The 14,279-nt window shown below is 34.3% G+C and overlaps 1 protein-coding gene across 7 annotated transcripts in view; it reads right to left on the bottom strand.

Moving 5' to 3' along the window:
* GPATCH8 (G-patch domain containing 8) overlaps nt 1-14,279 on the bottom strand; it is a 75,554-nt gene that overhangs the window by 49,713 nt on the left and 11,562 nt on the right. For 2 of the 7 annotated variants that reach the window (XM_054593008.1, XM_054593003.1), the window contains exons 1-4: nt 9,784-9,858; nt 8,741-8,775; nt 3,838-3,855; nt 1,483-1,555 (exon numbers count right to left, since the gene is read on the bottom strand). Coding sequence is in view for 1 of the 7 variants with exons in the window: in XM_054593002.1 (XP_054448977.1) it covers nt 1,483-1,555; nt 9,784-9,858 (148 nt within the window). In the remaining 6 variants the exon portion in view is untranslated. Of the gene's footprint in view, nt 1-1,482; nt 1,556-3,837; nt 3,856-8,740; nt 9,351-9,783; nt 9,859-14,279 lie in introns of those variants that run through there. The other 5 variants (XM_054593009.1, XM_054593005.1, XM_054593006.1 and 2 more) reach the window with 4 other exon arrangements.

Here is a 14,279-nt window from a genome sequence, read left to right as displayed (position 1 = left end):
CTGTTGTTTACTGTTTATTCTTGGGCAACTTACTAAACTTCTCTAAACCTGTTTCTTCTGCAAAATGGGAACAGTAATTATCTCACGTATTTGTTGTAAGAATTAAATGAGATATTTGGTAAGTGTTTAATACACAGTAAGTACTCAGTTGAGTATTAGAGTTGTGCCTATTCAAACCAACTTCCCATAACTGCTTCTAGTTATGGTTTCCAAACTACTCCTGAAGACGCAGAACTCTACTTCAACCAAAATAACTATGGTTCCCCCCTCCTTTTTATATATTAAAGTTCAGCATTTAAAAAATGTTTTGGAAGGTTCTTCTGCTAAAAAATAAATGTATAAAATCCACTGCCCTATGGGCATTCTCTGATCCACCCAGCCATGCTGACTCTCTGCCAAATATAATTACCTTGTACTTGGTAATACCTATTATTCTTCCCTCCTTAAGACTACACTGTGAAGTCTTCCTTAGTTATCATTCCTCTGAGCCCCTTAACACACACTTGAGTTAAGACTTCCCATTCAAATTATGAAAATCCATTTCCAAAATACAAATAGTCAACAGTAACACGCCTCTCTCCAAAGATTCCTTTACACAAGGAGACCCTTCAGAACCAGATGTAGAAGTATTTTACAATGATTCCCATCATTTCTGAGGTAGTGTTCACATCTGCAAAGAATAAACAGTAGCTTTTGAATATGAGGGAGAAAAAAAGTGAAAAAAGTTGGCTAGTTTCCAACCAGCAAGAACTTGGAAGCAGAAATATTAGTATTTTATTTTTATTCAGATGATTAATATAGTTAAAAGAAAAAAATAAATGCAATGGAAACTTTACGCCATACATTTTCCATAGCCTGATCTGAACCTGAGAAATGGCCTTTCTGTATTAGAGAGCCATAGGAAACCTCTGCTTCCATTTTGTTTCATATAAAATGTGTTAATTTTTCTCTGATTGCAGAGAAAAAGCGCTAAAGCAATAACCAGTTTCAGGGAGAACACGTGTGCATGGGGGCAGGGGTGGGGTTGGGTTGGGGCACTAGCACAAAAATTAAACTCTGCTGTTGAATGAGTCTCTTTATAATGCTGAAGCCACAATGCAACATCACTAAATGATACAAAGCATGCCCTGCTACTATGTATTTATTTTATTCCACCCAAGGCATACCCTGCTACTATGTATTTCTTTTATTCCATCCACCCATCAACTCGACAAAAAAAGTTTTAAAACAGGTTGAGCCATAGACAGTATGTTTGAACAGAAAGTATTCATGACATAGAAGCTTAATCTTACAAATTATTAGCTTAATAGTAACTTAAAATACAGGTATAGGAAAAATAGACTATTCTAGGAGAGGGGAAGGAAGATGGAAAAAAAACCCAAACACTTTTTTAAAAAGGAGACAAATATATTCAGGCACAAGATCTGCATCAGAAACATTGTTTTCTTTCTTTCTTTCTTTTTGCACATTTAAAAAACTTACCCTGAAGAGATTTTCCCAATCCCTGGCCCAGCTTCCACCCATGTTTCTGGAGTAAGCGATGTCCAATATTATCCTGACAGACAGAACAGAGAGACAAACCAAAAATATTCCAATAATATATTCTTCCCTTCCTAGTGATATTTAAACAGGTGATGAGCAAGAGAGAAGTCTACATATATGCATGCAAAAAGGTGCTAATAGGGTAAATGTATCCAATAACGGGACATTAATGTAAAAAGAAATGCTGGCTAGTATTTTATATGGAAAGAATATAGAGAGTAAGGGTCCTTTCTGATGGTGTGCTGGGCAACTTTTGTACATAACATTTTTAAAAGGAGAAAAAGGGCAAGGGGAAAAGAGGGAAGAATACATTTATGAAGTTTTAAACTAACATTAAAAAAGCATAAAAATCAAGGTACTTATACAATCATATCCACCACCTAGACAGCACCACTTATAAGATATTTTTTTAAAAAAGAAAATCTACATTGTGTTTAGTTATTTTGTTTATGTGTCAGGCTTTCATGATACAAAGTAAGTTGTAAGTGTAAGACTGCCCCACCACTAGAAATGAAAACACAATCAGAGCAAAATCCAGGCTAGACTTGATTGGTTTTTAAATATATATAAAATATAAATATTTAACTAGCATGCAGCCAATATTAAACTGAAAAAACAGTGAGGTTAGTAAAACAAGAAATTAAATTGATTTAACAGAAAAATAAAATGAGCTCAAGCACAGACTGAGTGATGCATTTCAACATGTAATCTAACAAAAATGCTAAAATGTTAGAATGAAACAGGCCTAGCAATAAGTTAACAGTAAAGAACCATTAGTGCATGTAGGGAGGAAAAAACCAATATACATAATGTCTCATCTTCCTAGGAGCACATTGGAAATGATATTTCAATGTAAACTGTATGAAAAGACACCAGAAACAACAATTAAATGTCAGCTTTTGTGTCAGAAGTCACAATCTTAGAAACCTCTGCATACCTTTGTCTAATTCTTTGCTTTTTTTTTTTTTAACAAATACTGTGCAGTAGAGACAAAGCTAAAATAACCATTAACTGTATCACATAAAATGATGCTACTTATCCAAAGGCATTTGAAAATTATAAACACAAAGTGTTCTATATGTATTAAAATGTATTTTATAGTGCTAATCTGGTATCACCATTTGGAAATAATTTCCTATTTCTTAAAATCAATTTATAAAGCTAACAAAACCATAAAACTCTGTATAAAAATCAAACATTTCATAGAAACTGCTTTTATCTTTTATTTAACTCCATACCAATGATAAAATGCTCTTTGGAGTTATAGAGGAAAGAAAAAAAAATTATTTTACTGTTGTTACCCTCTCTGACAGAAAGAAGTGGAAGATTAACCCTTACTCAATGTTCTGTTTTTGTTTTGTTTTTTTAGAAGGACAATTTTCTTCTACAAGTTTATGATAGCATACAAACTGGAAAACTGGGCTGAGTAGCTGATTACTTCATTGATGGGGGAAAAAGAGATCAGGAGACTTTTTCAAAAACAAAAATGAAGCAAAAGATAATGAAAAACTTGTTTCTAAAACAAAAGATACTATACTGTTTTAAACATATATGTGTGCACGTGAGTATATATATACAGACATCCATACACACATGCACACACAAAATCATTATGGTACAAAAAAGGTCACCAGAAATTTTTTTGCTAGGAACTGAATTTAAAAATGCTATGATTATATGTAATCCCAGGTGATGACTTCCATGTTATTATACATCACAAATACTTAATCTAACTCTGCTGCCCCTTCCTCCCTTCTTTCCTCCCTTCTCTCCTCCCAAATGAATTTTCAGGAAAAGCATCCTCTTAACCAGTACTGAGTACTTAAATATTTATAAATAACCCCATTATAAAAAATAAATAAAAAATAAAAGTCTTAATACAAGCAATGTCATCAGAAAATGAAAAGGTAAAGAGGCCTTTATTATACTACTATGAAAATAAACTTACCTGTATATAAAATCCTTATTTTATATTATAACTCCTACAACTGAATAACTACAGAAAAGACAAAGAAAGCAGAATGACTCTAAGATGCGGTTGATTAAATTATTGTTTAATCTTTTAATAGACTAATATTATAACTGTACTTGGCACAGGGATTTAAGGTATTAAACCATGCTGACAAAAATTGCTGCCCCCTTTTTTATTTAAGAAAACTCAATCTTTGGCTAAGTGGAGATGAGACATTATGCTGACTGTGTTATATTATGAATGCACTAAAATAAACAGACAGATGAAGCAGTATGCTATTTCCAAAAGCAGTGCAAGTGGAGTGAAAGCATTTCCATACGAACCTGGCTTTAAAAACTGGGCTGTCAAAAGAACAGTTAAATGTAACACAAAGTAAGAAACTGTCCATTCACTAATGGTCGTTTTTTTTTTTTTTTTTGTCTTGTTTTCAATTCACTGCTTGCAATTAATGTATTTACTAAAGAGTGAAAGCATAAGTAAATTCACGAGTCAAGACCAGCTGAGAGGTTCAAGAGCAGCGTGTTGTGACTGACAACAGTGAAAGGAAAAGCAAATGTTAAAGGGAAAGGGAGAAAAAAGAAAAATTTAGAGTTATACACATTAGCACCACTTTTACAAAACCACTCAAGATGGCTGTCACCTTCTTAAAAAAGCTATGGATACAAAATGGTAGTGGCCTTTCTCTTCTAAACTTTAGGTGAAAACTGTTCTTTAATTAAATTTACTTTTCCAAGGGAAAAGTATGGATTGGATTGTCAGGAACTACATTAAAATTATTCACATGCCACTCTATGTCCTTGTGATTATAACAAAGGCAACAGAAACAACAGACATACATCCCAGAGCCTCTTATTCTCCAACCTCCTGGATGAAGTAAATGACTACTAGGGAAAATCTGGACCCTTCCTATCATTCCAGACTACCTGCTTTTGGAAGAAAAAAGGCAGTGCTGTGATTCTGCGGAAAGGGCTAGTGTTCAATATGGTTCCTTTTCCTACTAAAAAAGAAAAGAAGCTTTACAAACACTTGTCAGAAATCCAATAGGTTTAAGGATGATGGATAACACAAGGAAGGCACACCAAAATACCTTACACAAAGTAGAACAAAGCATACTTGTCTACCTCTGAAATGACCAAAGTGTTCACTGAACTTCCACTGTGAAAGAACAAGGGATTCAACTGCCAATCTGTGAAAATAATTAATCTACTCTCTGTTTAGAGTTGTGATTTTGCCAATTATTCTCATTAAGGTTATTTATAGCCCAAACACGTAATCTAGACATAACAAAAGCAATGAGCATTAACTTCACTTCTAAAATAGTACCAACTACTATTTCAGTCACTGTAAGAGTTGACTAAATTTTCTTTGTTTTTTATTTTTTATTCTTTAAAAGATTCTATTTATTTATTTTTAGAGAGATGGAGACCAAATTTGCAACCCAGACGTGCCCTGACCAGGAATTTAAAGAGCAACCCCTTGCTCTGCGGGACAACGCCCAACCAACTGAGCCACACGAGTCAAGGGCTTCAGTTTTTAATTTTTAAATAGAATATAAAATTTGGTGTTTAATTATAATCTTGTAGAACAAAAAAAATTTTTTTTCCCTTTTTAATCACAGCCTGGTTTATGACTAACCAAGGGGCATGAGAGCCTAATTTAAATGCACATGGAAGAACTACAGGAAAATACTAATTGTAAAATAATAAATAAAGCAACTGAATTTTGCCCAAGGGTGGTAGGCAAAAAGCTGGTTTCCAAAACCTGTTACTTACTGTCTATGCTCAAAACTCCAAAATGGTGGCAGGGTGGCATTTTCTTTGGTTAAGCATGAAGTTCTTCTCAATTTTGGTTAAACTATGAAGCTGAGCTGAAAACCCAAACTATTTTTTCCTAGATTACCTTAGTTAGTTTTTAAAATGTTCCCCCCACCCAGTTCAGAAGTTAAATGTAAAATTAAAATGTTACATTTTTATCCTTTGTTCTCCTCTAACATATGTATGAAAATATAATTTTTAAGTAAGATTTTTTTTCAAAAGTGTATTCTAAACAGCTACCAGTATTTTAAAGTGAAAAATTTTTAAATGAAAAAAATTAAAAACCATTGTTAATTCTTTCAGTCATCTCTCAACATTTCTATTCATTAAATATCAGGCAGAAAACTTTCCTGGGAGATTTTGCTCTGCTCCATAAAGCCGTGTACTATTCAGAGCAACAACAATCCTTCTGGCAATAGCACCACCAATCTGTACAATGCGAGTTTATCAAAAACAGATAAAAATTTACTTTACTCCATATGGGGCTCACTCAAAGTTTTAGAATAGCAATCATGTCTCAAGAGGAACTGTACTACAGTTATGGCAATGACTGAAATAATATTAATTCCACATTAAATTTTTAGTTGACAGCCACATTCAATTTACATCATTTAGTCTATATTCAACAGTGACAAAAATGATTAAGTCTCTTGAGTGGATTGTAAGCTTTGCTGATTGTGTATTAAAAGACTCTATAAGCAAAAACCAAATGCTACTAAGGTGAACCCATGCAAACAAGTTGTAAAAATTCCCAAAACAAAAAAATCTATAGCTCACTACAGATGACACAATGAAGACTAGAGAGAAAACCATATAGTAATGCTACACCATTCAGCTCCAAGAAGCACATTATTTATAGTGCAGTCCACATATGGTCACTGCTAAATGTCAAATCAGCAGTCTTACAGAGTTACAGTTTGGAACTAGTGGAGTCCACAGATCTAAACAGATATGTAACAGGACAAAACCCAATTACACATAGGCTTCTAAATCCCTAGTGAATATTAGCAACTGGAGTTTGAAAACTTACATTAATTTTTAAAACCTGCTTTGTCAACCTGACAACTATAAATACAGGATTTTAATCAGTCAGGTAGAACACAAAGATCAACTATTTGTTGATAGGTAGTTTTACTCCCTACTACAACAATGAAAATACAGTTTAAGTCTATGATGCAAGCATTCTGCTTCATGTATAACTTATAATCACTTTCCCATCTGATTTCTTGTCTTCTTTCTGTGGTAAAGGTCATACAGAACCATATATCCTGAATCACACCAATCAATTCTTAGAACTATGGTGGAATCCTGGACTGGGCGAGCTATGCCTTTAGATTAAGTTTTGTTTTCTAAGTATTTTATCTTTAAGTATGGGAAGGTCATAATTATTATAGCTGGGACCTAAAAATCTCATAAAGCAATAACTTTAAATTCAAGTTCTATAAAGCTTTTTGTAATAAGGGTAAAATGTTAACACTCTCCACCTGTTCTTTAATTCATATCATCAAATTATCTATTGATTTTCACAATTTTCAGAGAACAGTATTTTATTCTTGACCAGAAATTTTACTGAAAGATATACCGTTGGTGAAAATACAACTGTGTAACAAAGATGATGAAATACTTTACAAATGTGAGATTTTTAAGTGCTTTCAACATTTCCTGATTGAAATTAAAATACCTGTATCATCTCACTAACAAATGGAGCTTCAGAAGTTTACTAAAAGCATAAGGCATTATTGCATCTTATATCTCATTTCCCATTGTGCTGGTTTGCAACAAATTTACCCTATTACAAAACAAAAAGACCTTAATCCTATACTCACAATAACCCTTCAAACAGGCAAATTCTTGGCACAAACCTGTGCAGAGACTTCCACGGTTACCAGCTGCTGCAGATTACCTTTGTTAAATAAAAAAAAAATGACTAGACCTTTAGCTCCTGCAATGATCTGTAGACTCCCAAAGCTGCATATTTCCAGCCACTTTTGAGTTGCATGCTGTAGCAAAACAGTCAGCACCTCTCATAGATATTGCTGCAGAGAAAGATTTTAATTCAGCAGAGACTCTGAGTGTTTAAAGCAACTATTTCCCCCCTTAGAACAAGACAGCTCAGTATAGCCAGCCAGCCATAAAACTAATATACACCTACTTGGTAGGTATTCCTTAGGTTATAGGACACTTTTTTTGGGGGGGGTGGGGACGGAGTAGGGATACCACATTACCTACTTTAAAGCCAATCATTTTAAGAGTGTCTTTAAAAACTAAATTTACCCCCAAATATGATAACAGAATATCCCTCATATCTTATCTATCTAACACCTCTATTTAACATAATGTAGGCTATGAAGCTCCTCCTACCTAAACTACCACAGCACAAATAATACGTATATTTATATTATTTCAGGAGTAAACTTATATTAGAAGTATAATTTATTCATATATCTCTCTGAATATATGCTTATTTATTTAAAAATTAAATATACAGTCTGAATTCTGTATCATTTGATATTTTAAGTGGGGAAGGCAATACTACTCAGTAAATGAGACATATAGCAATTCCACTGCTACTCACAGACATTACTCAAAAATGATTATTCAGTCAGACTGTTTTCTGATAGTGTTCTCCCTATGACATGTGCTGGAAAAAATCCTGGACAATGTGAGAGGAAAAAGTGCATTAGCCTCACATGCCAAAGGAATGAATGTTCCAAAAAAAAACAAACAAAAAACCCACCCTTAAAATTAGCACTAAAAGGTGGTGTAAAATATTAGACATCATTTAATTTAGTGCTTTTTAAAAATCTTTGTTGAGTATAGTGGTAATAAATACTATGTTGCAAACTTAGTCTAATTAAATTTCCTATAACTGTTAAGTCAGAGTACCACAGAATTCTAGCCTGTGTAAGAGTATTAACCAACCATGTACAGTGTAGAATATGGTACTTGGACCTTGCTTCTGAAAGTTCTGTTCTTAAACTTTGACCCCCCAAAAATTTAAATTAAAATAGAAAAATGAAATGATTTTTCAAGTACAAGATACTGAGCTAGTTAGCCTACAGATTTCACTGTAAAATTCTGCCTTGCAGTAATTCTCAAGATGATACAGAACAAGGCAAAAACTTCAGTGGTTTTTTTAACTGAGCAAAATGGGCTTGGCGTTTATCCTTAAGTCAAAACAAGACTGGGCTTTGAGTATAACATCAGATGTGAATTCTCCCTCTGCAGCATTATCACATGCGTCATCAATTACTGCCATGCCTAAGTCTAGCATCATGCCAGCACGTTAAGACAGAAGATACTATATGCAGTGTTCACTGGACCAGAAGAACAGAAATAAGAAGGGGAAGTGGGGGAGAAAGAAACCCTAGAGAAGAAATTAAAAAAAAAAGGCAGACCGTGCAATACAAACCAGATCATGGCTGCTTAGCTAATATGGGCCAACTGCTGTGGAAGAAAAATGTCGAACACCCCAAGTTGTGTAAATTTCTGTAAACATCTAAACACACACACACAAACACACAACACCAACCTAATTAGGAACATAAATATATGTTGATCCTTTACTATATTACAGTTGTGAAAATAAAAGCTAAAATAAAAATATCTGTGCTCTCTAAATCGCCTTATTTTCCTGAGGGAGGGGAAGGACCCAGTGTTTCTTAAAGGGAGAAAAGGGGTATCTTGACTGTTGAAAAGACTGAGACTCCCTCTTTGATCATTTTTCCCTCAAGCTCAAATAACTCACTAAAACCCTTATATTAAATATGTACACTTAAGCACAAATATTAAGTACTGACAATACTGACAAGTTTAGACATTTTAACAATGGACTGTGTAATTAGAAAATAAAGGGCTTCTCAAAAGGAAAACAATGTTCAAAAATGAAGATTTTAAAAAAATTTGAGTCATAAAAATAAATCTCCTTTTTGTATTGCTTTGCATCAATATCCCAAACTAATCTGTGTAAAGAGACAGAAAGAAAGAATCAACTTTTGACAGAACCCAGACATCTCTTAAGCTACAGAAACCAAATTTACAATGTTTCACAAGAGTCTGGTAAATAAAATGTGTTAGTCCTTAACTATTCCTAATGGAACAATATATGAATGTGTTGCCCAGGAAAAGTGAAGGTTTTAAAGGATCAAAATACATTTTACTCCTTTATTCAATTTAGAAAAACACTAAACTTTTAACCTGCTATATGTAACAGAATGGGCCAAAATGATATTTTTAATCAAAATTCTAAATTATTTCTAGATTTTTCAGGCTGATATCCCAACATATTAAATATCAGATTATACCCCAAACTCTATTTGATTACTGTCAGGCATGCAAGAAAATAGCTCTAGACTGTACTATAAGTTATAAGTTTAACTTCATTCACATCAAGTGTCACACGAACACTACCTAACTAGCTAGCTATGACCCAAAATTAAGCAGTGATCATCTTACCGATTCAATAGGCTTGTCAAGTGATGCTTGTTCAATTTCCAAATGTCCTTCTTCATATTGATCAAAGTGATTACCCTGAAAAAATAAGACTACAGTTATTATTTCAAAAGCAATCAAATGCGGCGCTATTTTTAACTTTTCACTCTTTTAACAAACAACCAAAACTGGACCACACATTCAGACTTCTAAAAGATCTAAACAATTTATTAGGAGTCTAGTAATGCGATTAATGCGACCTCTTCTTAAGACAAGCATTGAAATTACTAACTAAAACACTACCAACCATTAGGGATATCAGCTTTCTTAGAGTAACTATATTAGGAAGACTACAGAATCTTAAAACCAAAGGGCCATATTATGTTTTACTTTTCATAAACAATCTTGTACTAAAGAATAATATGTCATAGTAATAGAAGAATGCAAATAAAATTCCTAATACTGTTCAATGTTGGTAACATTGCTTTTAACTGAAACGGCTAAAACATTCCATTTTAAATCATCAAGACTTAACTCCCAAGATTCAAGGAATTCAAATACACAATCTCTTGACACAGTACTCCCAATGCAGCTATTACTCAAATAATTTACCAAGAGAGATAAACATGCCTGTACAGTGCTATATTTGACCACAGTCAGGCAAGCTATCATTGCAAATAGACTAAATCAAAAACACTTCAATTGAAAATAGGTGCAGACAACCAGAAGTTCTAACTGTGGTTTTTTTTTTCCCCCTGATCTCCCTGCTCCACTAAAAGGAAGAATTAGTAATCTGGCTTTAAATCAGAAAATCAATTTTCTGGTTACCTACTTGCTACAAAGTAAAGGGCGTGAGGATTTGAGTCCTGAATTGACATGAATCAAGGCTAGACTTCAGTCTAGCCTAAACTAACTCAGTGTGTGTAGTGGTATGACAGTTTCAATGTTAACCTAACAAAAAGATACCTATTTTTCCAAGGTAAATTTTTAGTTGAATAAATAAATTTTAACCATAGAGAGCTCTAACATAATTTGCCACACTGTATCATAAAACATGTTTACTTGCTTCTCTCATCAGACTATGAAATCCTAATCCTTTAGGACAAGAACTGAGTCTTGTATACCTCTTACAACCCCCAAGGTTTAATATAGTGGCTGAACATTAGAGAATAATTAGGTGCTAAAATTGTGTGGTAGTGAAGAAAAAGTTCTAGAACTAGATAATGCTAATGATAATGGTCCTGAAACACTGTCAGTGTAGTTACTGCCACTGAACTGTTCACTTTAAAATAGTTAAAATGATAAATGTTATGTGTATTTTACCACTATAAAAATACTAAAAATAAAAATAAAATTGTGCAGTAAATCCTTCCAAAAGAAGAAAGGAATTACAAGACAGGAATGGATTTTTCAAAGACAAAAAAAGCAACTCCTAAGTAAAACAGCAGTTAAGAGCAGGTCTTCCAATACTGAGGAAAAGCAATCATCAACAAATACTAAAAAAAATAGTTATCAATCCTGAAAATCTGTCTTAATCTTCAATATTCTGTTAAGTGATCTTTTAAAAAATAACATCTGCCTCTTGTCATTTTAACTTCTATTGCAACATTTAAAAAATTAAGTTACTTAAAAGGTGTTAACTATGAAATACTTCTAAATTCCTACATGATAAACATTCAATATTACATTAACTGAAACCTCACAATTATAGAACACCAATGTTCAGCCAAATCTCATAATTCTTTTTTTCACTCCACAGCTCTATATGATTTTTTAAAAGATTTTATTTTTTATTTTTAGAGAGAGGGGAAGGAAGGGAGAAAGAGAGGAAGAGAATCAATGTGCGAGAGAAACATCGACTGGTTGCCTCTCACAAGACGTGGCCCTCAACGGAGGCATGTGCCCTGACAGGGGTCTATATGATTTAATGATAAAAGAATCTCATCCTACCAACAACTGGGTACTATTTTAAAAGTAACTAAGCATTTAAAGTATTTAATTTAGGACAACCATGCTTGAAATCAAAAAAGAATTGTCCCAAAATTTATCACCAGCTAAGATGATTTAACCTCTAGCACCAGTTTCTTATGTATTCTAGAGCTGTTTATGCATGTTTTTAATTTTATTTTGATATGCAGATCCATAAATTTTAACACATACATAGATTCACATAACCACCATATTGTATTTACAGAAAGGACTTAAACTTTTTTAATACTTAAAAAATATTTTAAAGGGAGATTTATTAGGAGTCTAGTAACACAACCAACCTAATTAGGACTTTCCCCCTCCCTTTTTCATTTAAAAAATAAATAAAATATTAAGATAAAGTGAAATTCACCCATGCTGGTATACAGTTCTTCCAGTTTTAACAAAATATATCATAGGGTAGCCACCACCACAGTCAATATATGAGATCTGTCTGGAAAAAGTACAGCCATTGTTAATATAAGAACAGTTTGCATGACATCAATGTAACCGGGCAGCCAAGGAGAGTGGACTGGAATGCACATGCGTGACCAATGACGACTTAACCATACTAGTCAGTGGAGGCAGTAGACACCGTTGAGTGAACATGTGTACTGTGTGGCCAATAGCATTCAAAATGATTGGGTGAGTAGAGCAACAGATCTGCATCAAATTTTGCTTTAAGCCTGAACATTCCTCTGCAGAAACTATTTGGATGATTCAGAAGGCCGCAGCTCTGGGCAACTGGTGATTGGCAGCTTCGTGACAACGCACCCGCTCATGCATCACATCTTGGGCCGAGTTTTTTGGCAAAAGATTAAATCACCCGGGTGACTCAGCACCCCCTACAGCTCAGATTTGGTGTCCTGTGACTTCTGGCTTTTCCCAAATCTAAAATCCCCTTTGAAAGGGAAGAGATTTCAGACCTTTGGTAAGATTCAGGAAAATATGGGACAGCTAATGGTGCCTTGGAAAACTGTGTGAGGTCCCCCCCAGGTGCCTACTTTGACGGGGACTGAGGTATCACTGTCCTATGTACAGTTTCTTGTATCTTCGTCAATAAATGTCTCTATTTTTCACATTACATGGCTGGACACCTTCTGGACAGACCTCGTATAGTCCCTGGCAAACATTGATCAGTTTTCTCTAGTTTTACCTTTTCCAGAATGCCATAAATGGAACCATACAATAACTTTTTGAGTACAGCTTCTTTCATTTAGCATAATACATGTGAAATTCATCCATGTTATTGCTTATAGGAATAATTTTTCCTTTCATCAGAAATTTATTTTAAACGGTATTGATTAAAAAATACATAGTTTTCCTTCTATTTTTTAAAGCTTTTTAAAAAAAGATTTTATTTAGACAGATGGAAAAAGAGGGAGAAAGACAGGGAAACATCAATATGTGGTTGCCTCTCGCACGTCCCCCACCAGGGACCTGGCCCACAACCCAGGCATGTGCTCTAGACTGGGAATCGAAACGGCGACCCTTTGGTTTGCAGGCCGGCACTCAATCCACTGAGGCACACCAGTCAGGGTGCAAAAACACCCTTAAAAGGCATAATTTGTGAAAAGTGCAAGTCATCTTTAAAAAGACTAAAAAATTAAGGGGCAAGAGCAAGGGTGTATAAGTAGTCTTTACAGTGGTTAACTTCAAAAAAAAAAAATCTTGTGTGAACCAGCCTCTTCTTTTTTTTTATTTACATAGAAGGACATGTTAATCTAACCTAACACATAATACTAATTTTCTGCCATCTACTAGGAACTTTGCTGGCACAGGACATTTAGGTGAAGAAAGACTGCCTAGACTTAAGGAACATGCCTCATGGAGGAAGAAACAAGTAAACAAATAATTACAATATAAGTGCTATCACAGAGGTGTAAGTGAAGACCTGGGGGGAGCACAGACTAGAAGTGGCAGGCAAGGCTTCACAGTGGAAGTGAGCTGGGCCTTAGCTAGGTGGGGGGCGAGAGGTGTGGGTGGAAAGGCACAGGCTGGCTTTACAAATCACAGGGTTCACTCTCTGATCTATCATTCACTCTGTGCAGCATGTAGACTGACCTAAGATTTGTTTTTTAAAACTGTTTATTAGGATTGGGGGGCGGGGTATACAGAAAACAAAGGGGGAAATTCACAGAGAAGATCAAAGACAATGGAAATTTAAAGGAAACTGCCTTAAAGATCAGAGAGTTCCTCAAAGAATGAGAAGTTAAGGACTGTATTTGTTGGCCATTAAGGTGGTCAAAGAAGATACATGAAACTCCGTCTCCATAACCAAAAGAATCAAACATCATTGGTTATCACAAAAGACACGGACAGACAGAGAAACTATTACATATTAGAGACAAAGAATAACTAAATGCAACCAATGTGGAATCCTAGATGGGATCCTGGAACAGAAAAAGGGCATTAGAAGAAAAAGCGGTAATATTCCAATAAGATCTATGGCTTAGTTAATATTATTGTACTAAACTTTATTTCCTAGTTTTGATAATTGTATAGATAGTGTAGTAGGGGAAGTTAGGTGAGTGGTATACCAAAACTCTCTA

Source organism: Pteronotus mesoamericanus, unplaced genomic scaffold (assembly GCF_021234165.1).
Source record: "Pteronotus mesoamericanus isolate MK-2021 breed Mesoamerican mustached bat unplaced genomic scaffold, CSHL_Meso_final scaffold_408, whole genome shotgun sequence".
In the NCBI taxonomy this organism is placed as follows: domain Eukaryota; kingdom Metazoa; phylum Chordata; class Mammalia; order Chiroptera; family Mormoopidae; genus Pteronotus; species Pteronotus mesoamericanus.
The sequence above is the reverse complement of the archived record's forward strand: the minus strand, read 5'-3'. Positions and strand labels throughout refer to the sequence as shown.